The sequence below is a fragment of the Saccharomyces paradoxus genome, chromosome XIII (genome assembly GCF_002079055.1).
Source record: "Saccharomyces paradoxus chromosome XIII, complete sequence".
NCBI classification, from domain to species: Eukaryota; Fungi; Ascomycota; class Saccharomycetes; order Saccharomycetales; family Saccharomycetaceae; genus Saccharomyces; species Saccharomyces paradoxus.
The window spans coordinates 626,604-639,045 of record NC_047499.1 but is presented as its reverse complement, the minus strand read 5'-3'; the positions used below and the strand labels follow the sequence as shown (position 1 = coordinate 639,045).

General features: G+C 38.8%; 5 protein-coding genes across 5 annotated transcripts; 3 read left to right on the top strand and 2 right to left on the bottom strand.

Moving 5' to 3' along the window:
• Nucleotides 1-212: 212 nt before the first annotated feature.
• SPG5 (Spg5p) lies at nucleotides 213-1,334 on the bottom strand (the record flags this gene model as incomplete). The annotated part of the gene is made up of 1 exon (XM_033912602.1): nucleotides 213-1,334. The coding sequence occupies one exon, from the start codon at nucleotides 1,332-1,334 to the stop codon at nucleotides 213-215; it is 1,122 nt and encodes a 373-aa protein (XP_033768493.1).
• Nucleotides 1,335-1,734: 400 nt separating this feature from the next.
• On the top strand, nucleotides 1,735-6,078 carry SGS1 (ATP-dependent DNA helicase SGS1; the record flags this gene model as incomplete). Its single annotated transcript, XM_033912601.1, has 1 exon — nucleotides 1,735-6,078. One exon carries the CDS (start codon nucleotides 1,735-1,737, stop codon nucleotides 6,076-6,078), a length of 4,344 nt encoding a protein of 1,447 aa, XP_033768492.1.
• Nucleotides 6,079-6,390: 312 nt separating this feature from the next.
• Nucleotides 6,391-9,495, bottom strand: GCV2 (glycine decarboxylase subunit P; the record flags this gene model as incomplete). The annotated part of the gene is made up of 1 exon (XM_033912600.1): nucleotides 6,391-9,495. The coding sequence occupies one exon, from the start codon at nucleotides 9,493-9,495 to the stop codon at nucleotides 6,391-6,393; it is 3,105 nt and encodes a 1,034-aa protein (XP_033768491.1).
• A 490-nt stretch (nucleotides 9,496-9,985) lies between these two features.
• On the top strand, nucleotides 9,986-10,699 carry MRPS17 (mitochondrial 37S ribosomal protein uS17m; the record flags this gene model as incomplete). Its single annotated transcript, XM_033912599.1, has 1 exon — nucleotides 9,986-10,699. The coding sequence occupies one exon, from the start codon at nucleotides 9,986-9,988 to the stop codon at nucleotides 10,697-10,699; it is 714 nt and encodes a 237-aa protein (XP_033768490.1).
• Nucleotides 10,700-11,010: 311 nt separating this feature from the next.
• Nucleotides 11,011-12,306, top strand: SPAR_M03020 (uncharacterized protein; the record flags this gene model as incomplete). Its single annotated transcript, XM_033912598.1, has 1 exon — nucleotides 11,011-12,306. The coding sequence occupies one exon, from the start codon at nucleotides 11,011-11,013 to the stop codon at nucleotides 12,304-12,306; it is 1,296 nt and encodes a 431-aa protein (XP_033768489.1).
• Between the last annotated feature and the right edge of the window lie 136 nt (nucleotides 12,307-12,442).

Genomic DNA, 12,442 nt, shown 5'->3' with positions numbered 1-12,442 from the left:
GCAAATAAAGTAGATACGACTTATTTTCTGCCGAATTTTCGTGAAGTTTTAATGGGAAGAAAATGCAAATATAACAATAAGCATAAAATGTATTAACTATAAAGACAATGAAAACTAATACAAATATATGTATGGACGCATAACGTGCGCCTATGTGTAAGAACAAGCAAAACAACCTTCTTGGAAAACATCATCATGGATGAACGTTCTCACTAGACGAATTCATAAGTATCATCAGATGCCTCCGATAAAATAGGTGAAAAAGCGTTCCTAGCGGGAAAAGGGGGCTCATCAATAAAGGTCCACGTACCTGTTGACTTATCATCATTGACCAGAGCATTCAACTTTGCACCTTCTAGACTAATATCGGGAGATGCATCTGCATAAATAATACCTGTAGTGATATTTAGGCTTGCGATTAGTTTTTCTGTCTCCACCACGGTCGAGTTTGGAAAATGTATTCGGATCTTATTTCGATGAAAAGTTGTCGGCAATGACCCATAATTCCGTAAGATCATGTCAACGCTACTATATATTGATTTTAATTCATTTTTGTAATTTGTAATTATTTCATCCAAATCTCCTAGTAAAGAAGGATTCAAAAAAGACAAAGGCGCAGAGGATGTCCCATTAAGGTTGAATTCTGGAACGATGAATTCAATGTAAGAACCTGATCTCTCCACCAAGTATGCGTTAGTTTCATCAACAACTTGATTCTGAGTCTTCATTAATTTAAATAGTTCTAAATCGCGAATGAAATTTATGTCTTTTTGAGATAGTTTCTTAAAGGCAACTGGTTGAACGTAGTTCTGTTTAGAGGTAACATTAGACGTATTGTGGAAAGCTTTGGAGTGGTTAGATTGGGAGCACTGATCTAATCCGTCCAATGAGTTGAAAAAACACCTTAAGGATATAGTCATGTTATTCACGGCTTCTTGGGTAAATTTGATGCTAGAAGTAGAATAAGCTCTCTGTCCTAGTAATTTCTTTGATGTCGTCATATTCCAGTTGGTAAATAAGCCCCTTGGGGTACCTTTGGGCACCCTGGGCAAGGTAGCAAATTTGCTGACATTGGCGACAGGCTTGAAGCGGTCAAATATTGTGATTCCTCTCCTTGTAAAAGGGGACGCATTAAAGCTGTTTGCCCTTCTAAAGGCTACAGAAGCATCAAACAGGCTCTTCCACCAAGTATTAAAAATATTGTGATTATATCGAAGGGGGAACTTCCCATGGCTCAACACGATTAGCGTTCGGTCAAGAGACTTTGTGATCTGCCTGAGGTGGACCCGTGACATTCGCAGCCACATGCTCCAGTTATTACCACCTACAGTCATACTTCGTATTGGCCCTTTATCTGTTGTGAAAGAACCACTTTCCAAGAAGAAATGCCAAATGTGAAGGAAGAGAAACCTTTCCACATGTCCTTTTGCACTTATATAGTTCAGCCGTGCGTTTCAAAGTAGATTGCCCGGCTCCGTTGTAAAGATTTGTTTATGCTTTTGCAATGCATATAACAAGAAACTCGAACCTGATCTAGAAGCCGATATATGGAAAAAAAGTGTACCAATAGCGGATGCATAGCGGCTGGGAGAGCATTGGAGATACATTTTGAATTTGGGGCTTTGCCGTTTAGTTTTTTTTTTTCAGCCAGTTTGGAGTCATCAGCTACAGGAAGGGAAAACTTATAAGTTCAGTGTATATATTTAAAGTCACACGCATACACGCAAGGAGGTAATGGTGACGAAGCCCTCACATAACTTAAGAAGGGAGCACAAATGGTTGAAGGAAACGGCGACTTTGCAGGAAGACAGAGATTTTGTCTTCCAGGCTATCCAAAAGCACATTACGAACAAGAGGCCTAAGACAAATTCGCCACCTACTACCCCATCCAGAGATGAGTATGGAGCAGGAGCAACAAATTTATTAACCAGTGTTCCTGCCTCTGCATCTACTAATACTGCTACGAAGCAACATGAGGTTTTGCAAACATTATCGAACGACACGGAATGGCTCTCCTACCCTGCCACATCAAACCAATATACTGACGTACCCATGGTTGATATACCAGCCAGCACAAGTGTTGTATCGAACCCAAGGACCCCCAGTGGCTCAAAAGCCCACAATTTCAACACATATCCCTCGCATATGGGTAGTTCTCTTGTGGAAAATGACAGTAGTAGAAATCTAGACTGCAGAAATAATATTAAAGATTTAACTGATAATTCAGGTACAAACAAACAGTTCGAGAATAATATGAAAGTAGAGGTAATCCGACTTCAGAGCTCCCTGATTGCGGCCTTAAAAGAACAATCGAAATTATTAATGCAAAAATGTAGCATCATCGAATCTACATCATTGTCAGAGGACGCCAAAAGGCTGCAATTAAGTAGAGATATACGGCCCCAGTTATCAAATATGTCCATCCGAATAGATTCCCTGGAAAAGGAGATCGTAAAATCTAAGAAAGATGGAACGTCAAAAGGCCATATTAAAGGACGCAGTCAAATTCCTTCACAAGATGATAATATTATATCAAGCATTCTGCCTAGTCCCTTGGAAAACAATACATCCTCCAGGAATTCAAATCTGACAAATACGGCTGCAACCACTGTCACTAAGGCTTTGGTCATCACTGCAACCAAACAAACTATTTCTAATAACACGAATAAGAATAGCAATAACAATAGTAACGACGATGATTTGATTCAAGTTCTAGATGATGAGGATGATGTAGATTATGATCCGCCCATAACACTGAAAGAGGGGGCTCCACAATCTCCTGCATTCCCACCTCTCCACATGTCCTCAGAAGAACAAGATGAACTTATAAGAAGCAGGAGTATGCGTTCGAGAGAACCAGTTAACTATAGAATACCTGACAGGGATGATCCTTTTGACTATGTAATGGGTAAATCTTTGAAAGACGATTATCCGGATGTTGAACGAGAAGAGGATGAATTAACAATGGAGGCAGAAGAGGATGCCCATTCTAGCTATATGACTACTAGAGATGAAGAAAAAGAGGAAAGCGATTTGTTAAATCAAAGCGATTTTGATTTTGTAGTAAACGATGGTCTTGACCCAACTCAAGACACTGATTATCATGACAATCTGGATGTTAGTGCTAATATTCAAGAAAAATCCCAAGAAGACGATACCAGATCCACAATTACTTTATCACAAAATAAAAATGTTCAGGTTATTTTATCATCTCCAACAGCACAAAGCGCTTCATCAAATTGCCAAAAGCTAACAGGTGTGGAGCATATTGACTTGTTGGAAGATGACCTGGAAAAGGATGCAATTCTGGATGATAGTATGAGTTTCTCTTTTGGTCATCAACATGTGCCCATGTCTCATTCTGATTTAGAGTTGATAGACAGCGAAAAAGAAAATGGTGGTTATGAAGAAGATAATAACAATAACGATGTCGAGTACCTATCAGATAGCGATTTAGAAAGATTTGACGAAGAAAGAGAGAATAGAACCCAAGTAGCAGATATCCAGGAACTAGACAATGACCTGAAAATAATAACAGAAAGAAAGCTTACCGGTGATAATAATCATCGATCACCATCTTGGTCTCCCATAATAAAAATGGAGAAATCCAGTGTTTGTCAAAAGGGCGAGGAAGACGATTTTGATGACGATTTTTCATTAAGCGATATAGTGAGTAAATCCAATTTACCCTCCAAAACGAACGCTCCAACCTACCCTTGGTCTGATGAAGTTTTATACCGTTTACACGAAGTATTCAAACTGCCTGGTTTCAGACCCAACCAACAAGAGGCTGTCAATGCGACTTTGCAAGGTAAAGATGTTTTTGTGCTTATGCCGACAGGGGGTGGTAAATCTCTTTGCTATCAACTTCCTGCAGTGGTTAAATCGGGTAAGACACATGGTACTACTATTGTCATCTCTCCGTTAATTTCCCTGATGCAAGATCAAGTGGAACATTTATTGAATAAAAATATTAAAGCGAGCATGTTCAGCTCGAGGGGGACCGCTGAGCAAAGACGACAAACTTTCAATTTATTTATCAATGGATTATTGGATTTAGTTTACATATCTCCTGAAATGATCAGTGCTTCAGAACAATGCAAAAGAGCTATCAGTAGATTGTATGCGGATGGTAAGTTGGCCCGTATTGTTGTAGATGAAGCGCATTGTGTTTCTAACTGGGGCCACGATTTCAGGCCTGATTATAAAGAATTAAAATTTTTCAAAAGAGAATACCCTGATATCCCAATGATTGCTCTAACTGCAACTGCAAGTGAACAAGTCAGAATGGATATCATTCACAATCTAGAGCTGAAGGAGCCTGTTTTTCTAAAGCAAAGTTTTAATAGAACAAATTTGTATTATGAAGTGAACAAGAAGACCAAAAATACCATTTTTGAGATCTGTGATGCCGTTAAATCTAGGTTCAAAAACCAAACTGGTATAATATATTGCCACTCTAAAAAATCTTGCGAACAAACGTCAGCTCAAATGCAAAGAAATGGCATCAAATGTGCATATTACCATGCAGGTATGGAGCCTGATGAAAGATTAAGTGTACAAAAGGCATGGCAAGCGGATGAGATACAAGTTATTTGTGCTACCGTCGCTTTCGGTATGGGTATTGATAAACCTGATGTCAGATTTGTTTACCATTTTACTGTTCCCCGAACATTAGAAGGGTATTATCAAGAAACCGGCCGTGCCGGAAGAGATGGGAAGTATTCATATTGTATTACCTACTTTTCATTTAGAGACATTAGAACCATGCAGACAATGATTCAGAAGGATAAGAACTTAGACAGAGAAAATAAGGAGAAACATCTGAATAAATTACAGCAAGTGATGGCGTATTGTGATAACGTTACAGATTGCAGAAGAAAGTTGGTTTTATCTTATTTCAATGAGGATTTTGACTCCAAATCGTGTCACAAGAACTGTGACAATTGTAGAAACAGCGCCAACGTGATCAATGAGGAAAGGGATGTTACAGAACCTGCCAAGAAGATCGTCAAATTAGTGGAAAGTATCCAAAATGAAAGGGTCACAATAATTTATTGCCAAGACATTTTTAAAGGTTCGAGGAGCTCAAAAATTGTTCAGGCAAACCATGACACATTAGAGGAACATGGTCTCGGTAAATCCATGCAAAAATCTGAAATCGAGAGAATTTTTTTCCATTTAATTACGATCCGAGTTTTACAAGAGTATTCAATAATGAACAATAGCGGCTTTGCTTCAAGTTACGTAAAAGTTGGCCCCAACGCTAAAAAATTGCTCACCGGAAAAATGGAGATAAAGATGCAATTTACAATATCGGCACCAAACTCCCGTCCCTCGACATCTTCTAGCTTTCAACCAAATGAAGATAATACACCAGTTATTGCACAGAAATCAACGACTATTGGAGGAAGTGTGGCTGCTAATCCACCGCGCTTTATAAGTGCGAAGGAACACCTAAGATCGTATACATATGGTGGTTCGACCATGGGTGCCTCTCATCCGATCTCTCTGAAGAACACGAACGATTTACGTTCAACACAAGAACTTAATAACCTGCGAATGACATACGAACGTTTGAGGGAATTATCTTTAAATTTAGGAAATAGAATGGTTCCTCCAGTTGGGAACTTTATGCCTGACTGTATATTAAAAAAAATGGCGGCAATATTACCGATGAACGACTTAGCTTTTGCAACTTTAGGTACCGTGGAGGATAAATATCGCCGAAGGTTCAAGTACTTCAAAGCCACGATTGCGGATCTTAGCAAGAAAAGATCCAGCGCGGACCATGAAAAATACGACACAATATTGAATGAAGAATCTGCGAACGGAGCGTCTGCTTCCGACAGTGGGATTGTTCAAAGTACTGGAACAAGATCTAAGTTTTTTGACGCCAATCCAAACGAAGCTAGGGAAAATGAGCAAATAATCAACCAAATCAGACAAAGTCAGTTACCCAAGAATGCCACAAGCAGTAAATCAGGTACGAGGGCGATCTGCAAGCCGGTCAAGAAGTCTACCAATGGTAGACGAGGTTTTAGAAACTACCGAGGTCACTACAGAGGAAGGAAGTAAAGTAGAGAAAAGCCCAGCAGTATATACTTACATCTGCGACATCATTGGCTAAAACACTCTTTTTGGGCGCCTATTTACCTTTTTTACCTCTTATAATAATTGCATACACAATAATATAGCATATAATAAAAAGCAAACTATAATTGTTTTAATTAACCATAATATATAGTAGCGTGTATACCGTTCCAGTTACGAGGTTCGGTTCTTCTGTCGCGAAATTGTTTAACGTTTTCTGGCCCGAATATTTTATATTATTTACATATGTGCATAATGCGTTAACTAATATACATACACAATGTAATGAGTATGCACTCATTCAGTTTCGCTCGCAATTTCCTCTACTGAAGGGCATGTACATATTAAATTCATGTCGCCATAAGTGTCATCCAATCTAGCAACAGTAGGCCAGAACTTATTGTATCTCAAAAAGGATAAGGGGTAAGCCGCTTCTTCACGAGTATAACCTCTTGTATCCCAATCGGAGGAAGTAATAAAATCTTCCAATGAATGAGGGGCATTTTTCAGAATCTGTCCCTTTGGTTGACCGGCTGCTAAGGCATTTATTTCTCCTTTGATGGATATCATGGCATCACAAAATCTATCTAATTCCTCCAGGTTCTCTGATTCTGTTGGTTCCACCATCAAAGTTCCAGGAACAGGGAAGGCCAATGTTGGCGCATGGAATCCGTAGTCTTGCAATCTCTTGGCAACATCGATAGCTTCAACACCCTTAGCTTTATATTCTCTAAGATCAACTATAAATTCATGAGCGCAGTGTTTTAGTGTGCTTAATTCATTGACGAAAAGAATCTTATAATGATCCTTTAATCTCGTCATCATATAATTCGAATTTAGCATGGCTATCACACTAGAAAATGGCAATGCTTCATTACCCATCATTTTGATGTAGGCATAAGAAATTGGCAATACTAAAGCATTACCATATGGAGCAGAGGAGACCGAATCGATAGATTTGTTACTGCCAATTCCAGTGATCATGTCAACAACATCATGTTTAGGTAAATGAGGTATTAAATGGGATTTGACGCAAATGGGAGCCCCAGCTGGACCACCGCCACCATGAGGGATGGAAAATGTCTTGTGCAAATTCAAATGGCAGACATCTGCACCAAGATCTCCAGGTGAAGTTAGCCCAACCTGCGCGTTCATATTAGCACCATCCAAATAGACTTGTCCACCAAAAGAATGCACGATATCGATAGCATGTTGGATGCCTGGTTCAAATAAACCGTAAGTAGAAGGATAGGTGATCATTACGGCCGCTAGTTCTTTAGAATGCTTTTCAGCCTTGGTCTTTAAGTCAACAAGATCCAAAGAACCATCTTGTAAACAGTTGACGGGAACAACTTTCAAACCCGCCATGGCAGCAGAAGCTGGATTTGTACCATGTGCGGAAACGGGGATTAAACATATGTTACGGTGACTTTCACCCTTGCTTTCCAAGTAAGATCTGATTACTCTCAAACCGGTGTATTCACCTTGTGCACCTGAATTAGGTTGTAAAGAAATACCATCGAAACCTGTAATGCTGCATAAATCTTTCTCCAGAGAAGTAATTAGTTCTTTGTACCCTTGAACCTGGTTTGATGGCTGGAAGGGGTGGATATTGGAAAATTGCGGCCAAGTGATTGGCATCATTTCAACAGTACTGTTCAATTTCATAGTACAGGAACCTAAAGGAATCATAGAATTAGCAAGTGATAAATCACGAGATTGCAACCTATGTAAGTATCTCAACATTGCTGTTTCGCTATGGTGCATGTGAAACACTTCGTTCTTCAATATTTCATCGGTACGCTGAAATTCTATCGGGAAGCTGTCAGAATAGTCTTCAAAAAGGAACTGCGTGGAATTTTCGATGTTAAATACTTTCAGTAGGTTTTCAACATCAGCTTTTGTAGTTGTTTCGTCAAGTGCCAAGGAAACAGTGGTAGTATCGACGGCAAACAAATTGATATCAAATTCTTTCAGAGCCCTGTCCAATAACTGCTGAGAAGAGAGGCCATTACCTAACTTTATAGTCAAAGTATCAAACCAACTTTGGTTTACTAGTTGGTGAGGGCAATTGTCGTTTTTAATGGCATTTGCCAACATTGATGTTAAGCAAAATATTCTCCTGGAAATATTCTGCAGGCCCTTGGGACCGTGATAAACGCAGTAGCTTGAAGCAACATTAGCCAATAGAGCTTGAGCGGTACAAATATTTGAAGTTGCCTTATCACGCTTGATGTGTTGCTCTCTAGTTTGGAGGGCCAACCGCAAGGCCGTTTTCCCTAAGCGGTCTTTAGACACACCGACAATTCTACCTGGAATTTTTCTATTTAACTTATCAATGACAGCAAAAAAGGCAGCATGAGGACCACCATAACCCATTGGGACACCAAATCGTTGAGAAGAGCCCAGGACAATGTCAGCGCCGTAATGAGCAGGTGGTTTCAAAAGTGTCAAAGCCATTAAGTCTGAAGCGACAGAGAGTAAAGACTTGTGAGAGTGTAACGCTTCAGAAAGTTGTTTCATCGAATCAGGCGGTAAAATTGAACCATCTGTTGCTGGATATTGAACCAAACAACCAGATACGTCGGGATTCTTCAAAACATCTACGGCGTTCTTGGTGTCTGAACAGTCAACTTCAACAATTTCAATATTAAACGGTTTGGCTCTGGTATGAAGGACACTCTTTGTTTGCTGGTGTAATTTTTTATCTATTACGTATTTCAATTTTTTTTTCCTGGAAATATTGAACGACAATAGCATAGCTTCACCAGCTGCAGTACCCTCATCCAACAATGAGGCGTTGGCCACGGGCAAACCGGTCAAATCTGAAACGACTGTTTGAAAGTTCAATAGCGCTTCAAGCCTACCTTGTGATATTTCAGGCTGATAGGGAGTATAAGAAGTATACCATTCAGGACTTTCCAACAGGTTTCTCTGAATAACTGGTGGTAAAATCGTACCGTAATAACCCTTACCGATAAAGTTTTTAACTTTATAGCGGTTCTTATTGGCAATCCTTTCTAGATGTTGAAGCATTTCTTGTTCACAGAATCCCTTACTAGGAGCCTCTAGTTTCAATGGTCTTCTCTTCAAAATATTGGGAGGAACAAGCTCTTCTATAAATGCGTTTAAATCGCTGTAGCCCATTGTTTTTAACATTTTTTCAACGTCATTAGGGGAAGGACCTAAATGACGCCTGGCAAAAGTATCTAGAGGTTTATCCACATTTTTCAACTCAGGATTGTAAATCCTCGTGTACTGCGTGGAAGATATGTCTGTAACAGCCGCCTTGAGCAAAATGGACTGAGAATGAAATGATCTGGCCCTCGCTAAAGAAGCATAATGTGTGCCTGACCTGGCAGTAGCCTTATATAAGATGGCAGCCACTCTTGTCCTAAGCATGTTATCTTACTGGTATTAAGAAACTTTTTTCAATGTGTAGTAGTTAATTGATGAGTAGATCGCGCAGCAATCAACACAGTAAGATCAGTATACACGGAAAAGGGTGATTAACCGGGGCTCGAGAAAAGAGAGAAATGTATTACTTGTATTGGCTATATATACTTCCATTTATACTTGTTGGAGATCTTTCGACTAGCTTATCAAAACCCTTCACATCTCAATGCCTGACTTTGATGACTCCGCTAAGAGCCATGACTCGAGAATGGAGGAGTCTTTCCTTCAAAAAGAGTCAGATAACGGGTAACATCTAGAGTCCGGGTGACACATGAGTTTTTGCAAAATTAGAATCTTGAAGTAATATTAGGTAGCACCGAACCAACTCTAGCACCAAACCGCTTAAGGACATCCACAAATAAGATCAAACGGGAGCGAGTTCAGGGAGTTGAATTTGGGTTGAAAAATTCAAAAAGTCAGTTTAAAGTACGTTGTAATGGCCCGTCAAAACTTTTTAGGCTTGGTTGTCTCCCAAGGGAAGATGCAAAAAACAGTTAAAGTGCGTGTAGAAACAAAAGTCTTCAATAAAAAAATCAATAAGGAATTGTTTCATAGAAGAGATTATTTGGTGCATGATGAAGGTGAAATATCAAGAGAGGGTGATCTAGTAAGGATAGAAGCGACGAGGCCGCTTTCAAAGAGGAAGTTCTTTGCCATTGCAGAGATTATTAGAAACAAAGGTCAACAATTTGCATTATACGAATCAGAAGCTCAATTAAGTGTTGCAAAGGAGGAAGCACAAAAGGCAAAAGAATTCTTAGACAAAAGGTTAGTAAGAGAAAATAAACTGAATGGAAAAACGACTCTTTTACGGGATATTAGAATCGTCCAAGATGCATTATCTAAGGGATCAACACCGAAAGAGTTATTGGAGATTAAACAAAGATATGGTATCCAGGATTTTTCGCAGGAAACTGTGAGGCAGCTTTTACAATTAAACATCTCTGAATTGGAGGTTAATTTAGGGAAACAAAGAATTATGATTGATCGTATTCAAACGCGATTATCCGAGTTATTGTCGAATGACCTAAAATGTGATCAGTTTTTGAAAGATCATGGTGTTGAGGATCCTTTGACTTTGAAGAAAAACATCAAGAAGAATTTACTAAGAAAACATGTCATGATGGATTTGCAACAACCAAGGCAGTAAATAGAAGGAAAGAGAAAGCCGAGTATTCTATCTTTCTCAACTAAAGCACTATCACTCTGTAAATATATACCACCTCAAGACATCATTACGTAAATAGTAAAGTAATGTGTTTTGGGTCGAGAATATCCTAGCGATAAGAATGATGTTTTTAATCTTCTTCTACTTTCCAACGCATTCGTTTATTTTCAGGCGAGGTGGGATTGAAGATGTGAATAAGTCGCTCGTCCCTATCGTCAAAAAAAAAAGTAAATAATATAGTTTTGCCTTGGTTTATAGACAGCAAAAACCCAAGAAAACAGTTCAAATTCTACATGGTTCCATCCCATTTTTTCCTATCTTTCAGAAAAAAAAGATGTATATGTTGGATATGTTTGGAGGAATCCACATATGACTCTACGTGGCTACAGCACACATGCGGTTGTAACTTACAAATTCATAAACGTTGCTATATAAGATGGCTGTATCGGATGCATGTTGAACTTTTTCTTCCAGACTCAGTGGATTCACCAAAGGGTGCTGATTTACCCATAGTTACCTGTCTCAAATGTCTCGTTGATGGGCACCATGATTTTATGACAACCTTCTCCCTGACAGAAATATGGGAAACACGTCCTATTTGGGGGCAAAAGCCAGTACCGTTTCAAGATGATTACGTGTTCAATCTGATGTCTTTTTATACCAAACGAAATAATCATCCACCTTATGTGTTAGTGAAATTTGGCGAATGTCCTCAATGCAAGAAAACAAATTTTATAGGAAGACCTACTATAACTATTCAGTCTCCTATACTGTCCTTATTTTACCAGTGGCAAAAAATTACACGATACGTGATCCCATTAGGGATCACTAGTTTATTTCTTCTAAATCCTGAAAAAACAAGTTTTGATCTTGGATTGTGGCAATTACGCTGCCTGTTTCCTGAGAATGTTTTAAGAAATATGTTAAACATCAGCACTACAAAGGCATTGGACGTATATGCGCAAACTGAACGCGGTCTATTAAGCATTCCTCTAACCTCTTCAATCATAATATATGGATTCTTACATTACCTTAGCAATATTTCTAATGCCAGTGCTAATGCAATACTCTTTAAGTGGGTGTACCTCAGTATTGTTAAGTCTACCGGAAACAAGTACTACAAGGGGATAGGGTTGCCTAAAATAATTTTGTACTCTAACTTGGCCACATTTTGCTATAATTTTAGCTTTAAGAGGTTGCTCGACTTAATTTACAGGAGATTGATTAATAAAGGAGCCAAATATTTATATCATGGAGATTTTGAAAACGCCAATCATATCGTCCCAGTTGATGAATTTTTTATTAGGCGGAGTTGGTATACTGTTCTGGCAGAAAAGATACTGTGGCCGTTCGTTGGTAAATATACAGGAGGTCTTCTATTAAATGTTTTTCTATGGGTACAGAGAAAGTTTAAAATCAAATGGTCGCCAAATTGCTCTCCTTCAGAATTTAGAATGATTTTCAATATTGTAGGTTGCGGCACTGCTGCTATTGGTTGGTCAAGTTTGAGGCTCTATGCAAGTTACAAAAGATGTCAGGAACTTGAAAAAATCAATGGATTTATTGACCAAAATTGCAAGGATGAGTAAATAGGACATTCGTAAGTGTATACTTATATAGTGCATGAATTTTTATCATGAAATTGCGCATCCCCATTTGGATTAATTTATGTTTACACTAAGACCAACTTTTCTAAAGGGCGCGTAAAGCAGAATCATTATTACA